Source organism: Triplophysa rosa, linkage group LG7, assembly GCF_024868665.1.
Source record: "Triplophysa rosa linkage group LG7, Trosa_1v2, whole genome shotgun sequence".
Lineage (NCBI taxonomy): Eukaryota > Metazoa > Chordata > Actinopteri > Cypriniformes > Nemacheilidae > Triplophysa > Triplophysa rosa.
The window spans coordinates 3558594-3571972 of NC_079896.1; the positions used below are offsets into that span (position 1 = coordinate 3558594).

The following is a 13379-nucleotide window of genomic DNA, read 5'->3' on the forward strand; positions in this document are numbered from 1 at the left end:
ACAACTATCTGTTTGTTCTAGTAAAAGAATGAGATCCTCTTTTGACCTTTTTTGGTGAACAGCAGTTCATGTTTGATGTGCAGTCAACAAGAAAAGGACAATGCCAGCAAACTGGTTTACCCTAAATGGAATTTCCCTCTCTCTCTCTCTTTAATGCGACAAGACATGGTGCATTGTAGCAAATCCAAAAACGAATGTCCAAATAAAGTCTTAGCTAAGAGATGTGGGTAAACGTTGTTATTGACGGAAAGCTTTAAATGCTACATTGGCACAATTGAACTTACATTCTTGAATGAAATGTCATTTAAACAATTTAATTCTATGTTCTATTTGCACCCGCAATTTTTCATAACCCATTTGATTTTATATTTGTCTTTTCTTAGTTTCATTTTCATGATGTGCCAGATTTTCCATGGCTTAGGCAATAGCAAGACGCTTACAGAAGTTCAGGAATTTTTTAACCTTCATAAAGCATTTCTATGATTTGCTGTATGAGTCATCAAAGGGAATCTACAGTAAATGGCTGCATGTTACTGATCTCTGAATGACGCAATCTCTGTCTCATTCTAAAGTGCAGGCCCATGAATTCAAATCTAAATGTTTAGTTAAGTGAAAGGATAAACTGAAATATAGATATTTCATATTGCACAATAACGTGTAAATCAGTTCATGCAAGGATATATATAGGTTAGGCGTTTCTTTTTATTTAGTTTTTATTTCCTTATTCGTGTCATAAAACCGGGGTTGTCGAAACTGTAAACATCACCTGACGCACTTCCCTAAAGGTGTGCTCGAATTCACGCGGCGCTGCGCAAGCCGATCGGTATGACATCAAAGTACCGCGAGAGCGAGTCAAGAGCTCATCTTTTATTTCGATCTCGCGATACTCTGGTGTTGCAGCCATCCGTCTGCGCAGGACTGCATGAAGTCGAGCACGCCTCTCACGAGCACAAGTTCACCTGGATGACGTAACACCTCTCGTTGATATAGGAGTGACAAACATTGCACACATAACTAAGAAACCTTGAACGCGCAAACATTGGCTGTCGTTCGCCGTCGGAGACGAGGGTGCGAGAAACAGTAAGACAGCGTCCATTGTTATTCACTTAAATTATCGCATGTTGGAATTTGTTTGTGTTTGGGCTGCTTGATCAATATACGCCTAACGTGACGTCGTTGAAATGTTTTAAAATTTTCATTTACATTAAATGTATCAGTTTGGTATATGCTTTATTAAATTGTTTATTTGGCCCCTATATAGCGAGCGACCCTTATAAAAAATAACCCTGTATTTAGTACAGTAATCATAGTAAAACTATGTTTTTTTGCATTACATAATATAACCATGATAGTAAAATGATGATAATGTAGTTAATCAGTTTGCTAAAAACATGGTTACTACACTTTATAAAACCATAGTTAATTTTTTCTGAAGGTTGTTATGAATACAAATGCATATGGGTCAACTATGAATGTCAATCTAAATACGTTTTTGTTATTTTTTACAGTAAGACAGAATGACGTCCATCTCAAGCGAACAGAATACACAGCCCAGCCCCCAGCTGCTGTCCGTAGGAGAAAAGGACCGTAAACGACTTTTAGAAGTGTACGTCAAACGAAGTCTGAGCCTGAACGATGGATCCCAGTGTCCCAGGAGACAGGAGCAAAGATCACATAAATGGGTCACCATAGCGGAGAGGAAGAAAAGAGATCGCAAACATTCCAGTGACACATCCCTTAACTTGAGTTTACAAAACTCTATCGCAGATGAGGATGTTGTACAAGAGGCCTTCGCTGCATCTGAACCAGACAAGAAGGTTGAAACGTCGTCTGAGAAGAAATTCAAAAAGTGGAAAATTAAAGGCAGTCTGCGTCGCAACGATGGCTCTAATGCGTCACAGAAGTGTAACAGCAAACCGAAGAAACGGTTTCAGTTAGATAAGGCCAAGGAAGATGAAAACGATGTTTTACCTCTCTCGACAAATACTGCTGGAGATGCTCAAACGAAGAGGTCAGATGAATTAGAGTCTTCTTTAGAGGAAAGGAAAACCAAAGATGGCAAGAAGTCGAAGAAGCCCACAGTATGGAAGAGTTTCTTGAACTGGTTTTCCAAAGGAAACCAGGAAAAGGAACAAGATCCTCCGACAGCCGAAGAATCACTTCCTGTTTCACAACCCTTGAGACCGCAGATCTCCTGTTTGCCTATACCTGAGACCCTTTCGAAAAGTGACAGCGGCCTGCGCCGCTCCAAAAATATGAAAAAGAAACAAACCAACAGGAGATCAGCAAAATGGAGGAGAAGTGGAGATATGTCCACAGGAAAGCGTACGTATCCTACTTAGATTTTCTACACGTGTGCACAACTTTATTTTTTTCCCATTTGTGTTAGTTTAAGGTTTAAATATCTGAAAAAGATCTAATGAACTTTTCCCTTACACAGCTGTTGAGGTGGAGCCAAACGACTGTTACTATGAGAAAGTGTCGGAGGAGCTGGAGAAAATTGTGCATGAAGTAAAGGACGGTCCAGCCGATGGGAATGCGGCTTTTCAACCAACTGGCCAGAACGGTGTAAAAAGTGAGTGTTTTTTTAAAACACTACACTTTGAAAAATGCAAGAAACTCAATAACAAGAGCCAATTTCTACGAGTATCATCCAAAACCTTAATAATGTTGAAAATCTTAGGTGTTGTACTGGCTTACTGTAGCTTTTTCAGATTAGGTTTTCTCAAGACAAACAAAGTAATTGTCCAGTGAATGCAATATTTTGTGATCAATATCGTAGAAAAACAAAGAGCAAAAAGCGTATTTGCCAGAATATTTCCTCATGCTTCTGTTATATTTCTGTTTTAACTTTTGTTTCAGAAGACTATGAAGAGGTTATAAAGAGGATCACAGAACTGATAAAACAAGAAGGCGACTCTATAGACGACAAGGTGGGTTACTTTCATTTCGTTACCTGTCAAAGAAATATGTTTTGTTTTGCAATTTCATGCAGGTGAATTGAAAGCATGCAAGTGGAGCGAGCACTCCTCCCCTTTCGTTTGAACTTTTACTTAAGTAGACACAAAGTTTAAATTAATTCATTATACATTATATTGTTACATTTTCTTTTTACAAATTGTTAATTGTACATCAGTTGTCATCCTCAACATTTGTATGGGTGGGTACAGTAAGCCTACTGATATATACTGTACATATTAGACAGGATGTTTCATGTCATGGCATCCTTTAGTTGCATAGTTACTATATTTTGTATTTCTGGCACGTATTGACCAATCAGAATCTAGAATTTTTCACAGCTTTCCTGTGGCTCAGTGGTTAGAGCATGGCACTAGCAATGCCAAGGTCATGGGTTTGATCGCAGGGGATGTATAAAACACATGTATAATACAATGCAATGTAAGTCGCTTTGGATAAAAGCGTCTGCCAAATGTATAAATGTAAATGTAGAACAGAACTATTTTACAAGTACATTTTACACCTCGGAATAAACATGTAATGTTCTCTTATCGCCTATTTTCTTCAGCTGAAAGACAACGTGGTCGTGAACTCATTTCTGGAGGGTATCTCCTATAGATCGTTCCAGCAAATGGCCGACCAGTATGTACAGTCAGAAGTTCCTGATAAGAAAACCCAGCGGCCCGTCGCTGCGCCAGAACTGGTGAAGTTCGCATTTACTCTGGATTTTACAGCCAGGGTGGCTAATCTCCATCGCCAAGCTACAGGCCAAGTCATGGGCTTCGGGAACCAGTATCTCCAAGATCGCTTTACTCATATGAGTGAGAGTCATCCACATCTCAATGACACTAAAACAGAGAACTTTGACCAAGACTACTCGAGCATCTAAAAAAGGTTGTTTGCGAGGACTTACTGTTTGGTACGACTTTTAAACCTTATACCACCAAACTGGAGACGTGATGATGATGGATTTTTAAATACTATAGACAGATTGAAAACTGTGAAAAAATGTTAAGTTAACATTTGATTAATTTAAACATTTTATTTATAACAAATTGGTGTAAATCAGTACTCCTGTAGCTCAATTGATAGAGCATTGTGTTAGCAGCAATTCTCAGGGAACAAATAATGATCAAGCGTACCTTGAAAGTACCGTAGATGCTTTAATTGTCTGCCAAATACGTAATTAATGGTGTAGTCTGATGGCTTTTTTGAGAGGGAGAGAATTTAAATGAAAAGTACCTCATCATGAAAATTGAGAATATCTCTGAAGAAGCCGCTAGCAACAACTAGCCATGTTGCATCTTAAAACAGCAAATCTTAGTGTGTAATGCAATGTTGTGTATAGAACTGAGAAATATGTTGTAACTGTGTATGCGGGCGTATACAGAATATGTTAACATTCTGAATAAAAAAATATTTTTTAATAAAGTGTGGTCTACCATTCACTTTAACGATCATTGTTTTGCATTAAAGCTTTTTAATAGAAATTATACAGTGTAAAAGTTCACTAATAATGCACAAAAACATAAAAACTAAAATAAGATTGAACTATAAACATATATATGGTATTGTTTTAATGAAACAGCATTTCAAACAGAAATGGAGCACCAAAGATGGGAATTGTAGAAGGATCTGAAAAATCCAAGAATGAGATCAAAGGGTTAAAATAGTCTTAAAGGGATTGTTTACCCAAAATTAAAATTCTTTCATCATTTACTCACCCTCATGTCACTCCAAACCTGTATGACTTTCTGTCTTATGCAGAATGCAAAAGAAGATATTTTGACTTCCACTGTATGGACACAATACCACTGCGACATTTCTCAAAATATCTTCTTTTGTGTTCTTTTGTGTAGGAAAGAGTCATATACAGATTTTGAAAGACATGAGGATGAATAGGCTAAATGATGACAGAATTTATATTTTTGGGTAAACTATTTCTTTAAGATCTTAAATTGGGTCAATTTGAATTTCATGAAAAACGTTGACTTGTTTTATCTGTTTGGCAAAAGTCGTCTTCGGCAAGTAAAGAAGAATTGCAGCTGTACAGTCATATTCTGTTTTAACTTTCTGCCCAAAATCAGAGAACGAGAGAAAGTGTGCTTCACCCATCTTAAAAAAATCTGTTTGGTAAACAACAGCATTTGTTCAATGACAACAATGGTTCTGAGATTTCACATATCAACCATGCATAAACCTAACCTAGAAACTTTACAGTATATACTGTACACAAACCCAAAGTTGTGTGTGTGTGCGCGTCCGTGTGTGTGTCTATGTGTATGTGTGTTAGTACGTGTGCATATTGTGTGTGTGGAGTGTTTTGTATGTGGGTATGTCTGTCTTCTGTGCTTTCACCTTTTTCTTGTTTTTACAGGTATAACTTTAATTGTTTTGCTTATAGTCAATATGTCTCATGTACAGCTGCTTTGTAACAATGAAAATTGTAAAAAGCGCTATATAAATAAAGTTGAGTTGAGTATCCATGTTGGTAAGCTGATAAACAAAGACCGCTCTAATGACTTTAGATTCCACAGAAGGTGCTCGAGAATCATTTTTTGACTCGAAATCGTCATTAATCCACCTTTACTTCTCCTTTTTTCTCTTATTTTCACTGATGTCCAGTGCTCTCCTCATCTCGACCGTGTCATTACAGATGTTGAATTAGATTTATGAATATCACCAAATCCTAAGATTTAAAAAATGTTTTAAAAGATTTTAAATGTTTCCCCTTTTATTGTAACATTGAATTTATTATTTAAACTACGGCTGTACCAATATCAGATGTTTAATTATTAACATGACAATTACCAACAATACCAGCATATTGCCGCACCTCTAATTTAAACACTGGTTATACTTCAATGTTAATGGAACCAAAATCAAAACGACTTTAAATCCTCAGTAATTAGACTGTTGTTTTGTAAATAAACTGCCCGTTAAGTTTGCTTTAGTGAGCTAAGGAGCAGGCAAACATCAGACTTTACGATACTTACATTACACAACTTTTTAAATGTCATCATTCAGTTCCAGAAGAGAGCCATAAGATACAGAGCAATAATAGTCAAGCCTCAGTTTATTTAGAGACAGAGAGCCTAACAAGGCATTGCCACTGTGTGCTATTGTGTCACCTGGATCTAAGTTTACACATCACAACTTCAGACGTGTGATTGATGGCCGCAATAACACTATTGACTTTTCACCAGTGCAAGCTCCAGGAGGTTTGCTAGGCACACGTTGTGATTTTCAAACCTCTAAGCAATATGTCTTATTTTGAAAAGGTCTCTTTCCTCAAACAGGTTTTTTTTACTGAGATGGCAAATAATCAACAAGAGCTGAAACAGCCATTTTTCTCAATTTTGTGCCCAAGTAAAGCCTTTTTGAACCCGTCAAATTTGCCATGCAAGATTAATTTAAAAGTTTTACAGACCAAAAAGGAGGCACAAACATTTAACACAAATGTTTCCTTTTTTATTGTGTTTTTCAGAAATAAAAAAGACAGATTAATCAAAGAGGCCAAAGCCCATGTCTTCATCAGACTCTTCGGATTCTTCTTTCTTCTCTTCCTTTTTCTCTTCCGCTGAATGGCAAAGCACACATGCAAATGTCAAATCACACAGGCAATCACAAAGCTGAGTTTTAGCCCCACACTTTATGTACAAACTACAATCCAATAAAATGGAAGGATGAGGGAACTGCGGCTATCCGATAAAACTCATTACAAACAATTACTTGTTAAATATGTGACACTGAGGTTATACCATGCTTTTTTTTAAAAAAAACAAAAAGCAGTGTAATGTAGAGACTATAAACAGATGAAATTGAATAAATGTGACAACAACACACATTTTCGCAGGAAATTCCTTGAGACAGGCATTTTGAGTCATCAACGACACCATACTGTAATTGTGCTTTTATGACTACTTGCTATGTGTGCTATGTAAGTAAGTAACAGCATGTTGGTCAGTAAGTGATGAATTTTTGGGAGAACTATTCCTTTCAAACTTTGTGCAAGACCAAACTACCCACCTGCAGGTGCTTCGACAGCAGGAGCGGCCCCACCAGCAGCAGCTGCGGCAGAGACCGCCACTGCACCACCTGCTGGTACGGAGGCTAACTTAGAGAGGCCTGTAGGAGGAAAATAAAATGACTGACAGTTCTAAAGAAGTTACAGCTTTTTGACACCATGTACAACAAAACCCACAACAACAAAAAAACAGTTCAATCTTACCGGCATTCATGACTTCATTGATGTCCTTGCCATTAAGCTCACTGATGACCTGTTGAGTGAGTAACAACAAAAAAGCATGAGAGATATTGACTCATTTGAGAATTAAATGCTACAGGTAAGAATCTGTCCTACTGACTAACAACATAGAAACAAGGGCACAAGAGAGCAACTCGGGTAAAAGCATTGCTCCCTCAATGCGTCCCTTTAGTAATATACCCGAGAGATTTTAGAATTCAAGGTTCTTTAAGTGTCACATACATGCAATCTAATGCAGTTATGAGGTTTTGGGCTGCTTCTTCCCCAATCCCCAGCACATAAAAAGCATTTTTATTGGTACCGATTCAAATAATTCAGCTAAAATTGGATGAGGCTGATGAAATTATGAATATCTATTATTGGGTAAACTTGTCAGGATTACAAGAAAAACTGAGCCAACCTTGTTAAGACGCTCATCATCGCCCTCAATTCCGACACTCCCAAGGATGTTTTTGATGTCTTTAGCGGATGGGTTGTTGTTGCCACCCAGCACAGCCAACAGGTAAGCGGCCACGTAACGCATTCTACAGGAGAGATTACACACAGATCACACCTGGTTAAATGTCGTATTATTTATGTTTTGTTAAACATTTTATTAACTTATCTACGGTCTTTATTCTATTTCTGTTATATTTACAGGTGAACAGCAGAATATGTTACACACAGACTACACCTGGTAAACGTTATTTGTCTTTGTTATTTAATTTCTAAAGAAAAATCTTAACATTTAAAGAAGTTCCTGGTAGGTCAGGTGTAAAATTGTTTCATTGTTTGTCTCATTTGTAAGTCGTTTTTAATGAAAGCATTTGCTAAATGACTAAGATCAAGGGTGCACCATGTTGACTTATTTATGCACGTTATTTATTTTTAGATCGTGGTGTTACATTACACATTTTTTGGTCACACTGACAGCATTTTTAACATATTGATCAGTTTAAAACTGTTAAAATACTAAATGTATTACACATGGTCAAAATTCATTTATTTGCGAATCAATTTGTTAGGAAACGTAGTAACATTAGCTTAAAATAGCTCCCCATGTAAACCAAACGTGTCCTGCGTGCGTCATATAACTTAGGGTGGAAATTGTTGTCTTCAGAACCATTGTCAACTAGTAAAAACAAATTTTCGATCCCACATTACACAATTCAAAAATGTGCAAAGTCTCCCACGTTCCAAGGACTTTAAGAAGACAAAATGGAGTGTAGCTTTAGCATTAACTAGCGACAGCGTGTTGGTTGTTACTGAGCGGGAAAAAATCAATTATATTTAAGAAAACTGTGCTATATAAAACAATAATTCGCGTTTATAAAAATAAGTCGATAAAGATTATGGAATGACATTTCAATAGAAAAACGTACTTTAAGTCTGCGAAAGACACGAAACGTCGGTCACGCTGCAACTTCCGGAAACGAGAGAACGAACAGAGGGAAATAACTAAAGGACGTAACACTACGCGGCAATCTGATTGGCTGCACGGAGCGTCATGTCAAAATGACAGATGCTGATTGGATGCTGTGTCGACAGGCGCCTCTGAGTCCGGGCAGCCATGACGTGTGTACTGTCTGTCACTGTGCTTGAACTTGGTGGGAGCAGAAATAGTGTGGAAGTAATATTTAATTTGTAAATGCGGTCTTTACAGACAAAAACTTTGCTTTGTTTGTATGCTTTTACGTCATTCATCTACGTGTGACGTAAAAAACTGTTATCTCCTACTTAGCATGCACAATTTGAAAAATTCTTACACTTCATGTTTTGTTACAGTTGCTATAAATTACAGGGTGTGAGTGTTTGTTGTTAACATTAACATCCTTTTGAAAAAGAACAAAAACAGCCCCAGAGAAACCATACAATAAAATGACACAATGTTTTTATTAACAGAAATAAAAACTCACAATGACATAAATGTGAATCACAGACTCATACTCAGATAAATAATTTCACAGCTGTGAATATAACTAACACAACATTTTACTAGTATTGATAAGACGTCATGTCATGTTCCACTAATCCCGATCCAGAATCAGTAAAGTCTGTAGAATGCTGAACCATGTGGTGTTTTGGTGGGATATCAATTTCAAAAACATTCCTACAGTTCTATTAAGCGTTCATCTTTCTCTTGTGTAAAGAGGTATGAAACAGATTCCAGGATCAAATCCCAGATTTTCCTCCAGCTGGTCACATACCACATCTTATAAAGGAATTCCCCGAATAGAATCAATAGGAAGACTGCAAGCAAACACATGAAGATTCGATCAATGTGGTGGAGCACCTTCTCTTTTAATGTGCGTTGGTCCCATGGCAGGGCAGCCCGAGCCTCAGAGTAACGACTAAAATGGTAGAGGGCTTCCTCGTCGCTGTTTATCTCCTCCGTCTCCATCTCAGTCTCCTCCAAAGGCCCGTCACCTTCTACCATTGTGGTTGATTTTCTTTAAGTCAAGTCCTTATAAACTGCTGTTGCTGAAAATATCAACTTGTGGAAACAGACCTCTTCTCGAAAAATGCTCTTCGGTTATTTGTCCCAGAAATAAAGCTTGAAGAAACGCAGTTGATGACAGTTTTTTTTTATTAATCTAGTTCTTGTGTCTTCGGTATTTGGAGTGTAATACACACAAAGCATTCGTATTTGAATAAAGTGAATTTAGTTAGTATGTGGCATTGCCGGAGTGTGTCTGAGAATATACTAGGCTTATTTAGAACTCACACCTCACTAAGTAGATCACTGAGACTTAGTGACACTCAGCAGTTTTCAAAATCCTGTATTTAAGCAACAGATGGCAGGTACACAGAAAAGTGTTACAGGATGGAAAACAAAACATCTACTACCACCATATACTGTAGTTGTTTAACCCTCTCATGCATGAATTATAAAATCAGTGAAGATTAGTTTCCCTTGTGTTATTGCTCTTAAGACATAAAACACGATTTCAACTTTTTTAAATGCATATTCATATATCCATGAATGTGTTAAGTCTTTTCACCAGATCATTTCGGTTTACGTTCATGACACCAGAAATAGTTCCCCAGCTGTATTTTAGGACGCAATGATTTTTGAGACCACTTGTTGTCCTGTAGAGTACTTTGTTTCAGAAAAAAGGTTCACTGATCCAGTTGGAATTAACAAGGTCACCTTAACCCTGTTCCCCATTGTGAAAAAGTTTAGTTGGATTAACCTTCATGAAGAGTAATACTCACGAAGCTACCCCATAAAAACTACCAGTACTGTACCACACCATACACAGCTTCACAGAAGACAGGTCACTTCCTTCCTATCAGGTAATGTTATATAAATAATTAACTTTGATCTTACTTTCTGCATTACACAACTAGAAATGTTAGATGCAATGAGCCTATAAAGCTATTAAATAAATGTTAGTCTTGCATGTTGTTTCCAAAGCAACAAGTAGTAAAAAGAAAGCACAGTGATCTGAATCAGATTTTTTTATTTATGCATAAAATGCACAGGATGTAATTGGTGATTTGCCTCACATGGGCTTTGGAGGTGCCCTGGGGGGTGCACCCTGCAAAAAATAGGAAAAGAAAGGTTTAGATATAAAACACTCAAAGCAACAACAAAAGGGACAGTGTAAAATATTACAAATGTTGATAATGTTACAGTTATCCATATTATAAAAGCCAAGATTAGTTTTTGCAGTGCTATTTTAAAACAACTAGATTTTCACTGGATTTAAACATGAGGTGGTCATTAGACTTACACTAGGCCTGAAGCGAGGTGGTGGTGTTCGGTCCTTACGAGCATCACGGGATCTGTTTCTTACCACTTTACTGTGGATGGCTCAGCTAACACAGTAATGCAGCTTCACGTAGAGCTTGGGCAATACGTATGCTACACACAAGAGTAAAAAAAATAAGTACCAGCCAGGGAAACAACAGAATTCCAGTACAGATTTCTATAAAGGCCCCTTTTTTGAGAAATGTCGACTACACTCTTTTCAAACTGGTACTGTGTAGTGATGAGCATTAAAAAAACAATGTGTTGATTGTCATGACATGAACTCACAGTCAAACACGCTGGCCTCTGAGATGTCTCTCACAGCAGCGGCCTCCACAATGTTCCTGATGACAAACTTCTTGATGGCCTTGTCCTTAGGAACGCAGCGGGCACAGTTAGTGCAGCGGATGGGCTGGACATGTCCACGGCCCTTCTTTGCACGTCCGTTGTTCCTTCTCTTCTTAGTCTGCCATTTAAAAATTCAGAGCAAACATAAAAGCGTTAGAACACACATGCCAATTTAACACAGAGACCTTATTTGTAAACATCAGATGCACAATATAAATATCCTTTTAATAAATGCCATAAAACGTTAACACACATTCGTTCAAAGTAAAACAAGAAAACTATAATATAAATGCAGTGGCAGACTACTAAACAATAACACAAATGTTTTAACCTTTTTTACTTTTTACTTTTGGAATTGTAGAACAGTACAATGAAGTGTGACATTTTTAAAGTGAGAAAATTGTTTTAAAAAAATTCATTTCATGAAAGTGAAACTCTCCCATTAAAATTAACAATTGTATAAAACATGCCTTCATATTACATGTAACATATTTAACAGTGGAGTATTGTGTTCATAGCTACATCATCAAGACTGCTTATACTGAAGGACTAAAATAAGAAACGTCTTGATATATACGCACATAATCACATGACATACACTAGTCGAACTGACAATAATAAAAACACGTTTTAAAGTCCATTTTGCTTCACATAAAAAAAAAAAGAGTTGGACTGGCCATGCCGCGTGCTGCTACAGCAACAGCCACATGCTCGGTTGTTAGCCGCATACACAAACGTCGTCCTTTAAATGTGCAATACTCCCGAAATAACAGGTCATATTTGATTAAGTCAGACACTTTACTAAATATATGTTGTGGACATACGTTTTAGGTGACTACATAAAGCAAATTTCATCAAATAAAACGCGTTCCCCGATCGTTCTCAAAAGCTCGAGACTCACCATCTTGAACAAGAGGCAGGAAAGAGGACCGGAACAGGCGAGGCGGAAGTAAAAAAAACGTCCACGGCTAGATACGTAATAAAAGTTCATTAAGTAATTAAAAAATGAATTATATTGTCAGTTTGTGTTTCGTTTAAATATGTTTTTTTTTCTGGTGTTATGTAACATACATTACTATATCACACAGTGGCACGTGCATCCCTAATAAAATAAATAGTTTATTGCGGAAGGACACGCAGTAGTGCACGTAAATGCAGTTTAACTGTCATGTAATGTTTCTTCATAAATATAACAAATTAGTATGTGGTAATAATCGCTAATTATTATGACCTGGGATAACATATCAGTGAAACAACACACATGAATACTTGAAGAGTTTTTTCCAAAAATGATGTTTTTTATTGTGCATTCCGATTACCATCAATCAAACTGCAGTTGGTTTGTTTTGATTTAAGCCATAATAACAAAAACAAATACAGCTAATTAACACATTAAAAACATGATAACATAATAAAGAACATGATTTTTGAATTTTTTTAAAAACGGAGTTATCTCATATTGGAACCAAACTCTTCAAGTGTACTACTAGAACCACGAGTAGAACACTTTGGAGTTTACAAGTAGCCAATCAGAGGTTTTTGTCAGCTGTAAGTCACAACATTCCAAATATGTATTCCAAGCGAAATAAAGGGGGTTGGTTTGGCTACTTCCCAATCACAATTTAATCACAAACAAAATTAAGGAAGTATCATTTAAATTTATTCAGATAATCTATCCCACAAAACATTTCCTTATGAAACCATGAAACTATATAGATACGAATTGCACTTTTTGTAATTATTGCTTAGAAACTGTGGTTCATTTCTAACCTTACTGCCCATTGTGAAAAATGTTTGTTATTTTATTATTAAGAATATTGATAGAGATGTTGTTTTATTTTGGAAACTTTTTGGTGTTTTGGAGAATCATAGTTTACCATGCCAGCAATTGCATTTATATAATTAAATTTGATCCTTTTGTTAGCAAAATTTCATATACACAGAATGTACATTTTCTGGTTTTATTTCCTTTAAAAATAGAAATGGAACTTTACGTTGATTCAATTCGATTTTCTTTTAAACAAAAGGCACTGAAAACTTAAAAAAAATGTAATTTCTTTAATATCTTAATTC

The 13379-nt window shown here is 36.6% G+C and overlaps 3 protein-coding genes across 4 annotated transcripts; 1 reads left to right on the plus strand and 2 right to left on the minus strand.

Annotated features, from left to right (window-relative positions):
* The first annotated feature begins 993 nt into the window (after positions 1-993).
* LOC130556959 (uncharacterized) lies at positions 994-4374 on the plus strand. Of its 2 annotated transcripts, none has more exons than XM_057338321.1 (5): positions 994-1080; positions 1509-2325; positions 2441-2575; positions 2863-2933; positions 3527-4374. In XM_057338321.1, exons 2-5 carry the CDS (start codon positions 1518-1520, stop codon positions 3845-3847), a joined length of 1335 nt encoding a protein of 444 aa, XP_057194304.1. In that variant the 5' UTR covers positions 994-1080; positions 1509-1517; the 3' UTR covers positions 3848-4374. The 2 variants fall into 2 exon arrangements, with proteins under 2 accessions (XP_057194304.1, XP_057194306.1); XM_057338323.1 differs by having other exon boundaries at positions 2866-2933.
* Positions 4375-6407: 2033 nt separating this feature from the next.
* Positions 6408-8718, minus strand: rplp2 (ribosomal protein, large P2). The gene is made up of 5 exons (XM_057338821.1): positions 8587-8718; positions 7626-7749; positions 7190-7238; positions 6988-7086; positions 6408-6538 (listed from the first exon to the last, which is right to left on the minus strand). Exons 2-5 carry the CDS (start codon positions 7746-7748, stop codon positions 6462-6464), a joined length of 348 nt encoding a protein of 115 aa, XP_057194804.1. The 5' UTR covers position 7749; positions 8587-8718; the 3' UTR covers positions 6408-6461.
* Positions 8719-10651: 1933 nt separating this feature from the next.
* rps26l (ribosomal protein S26, like) lies at positions 10652-12285 on the minus strand. The gene is given in 4 exon segments (XM_057338822.1): positions 10652-10746; positions 10942-11072; positions 11247-11424; positions 12208-12285. Coding segments are annotated over 4 exon segments (348 nt in total). The 5' UTR covers positions 12211-12285; the 3' UTR covers positions 10652-10710.
* Between the last annotated feature and the right edge of the window lie 1094 nt (positions 12286-13379).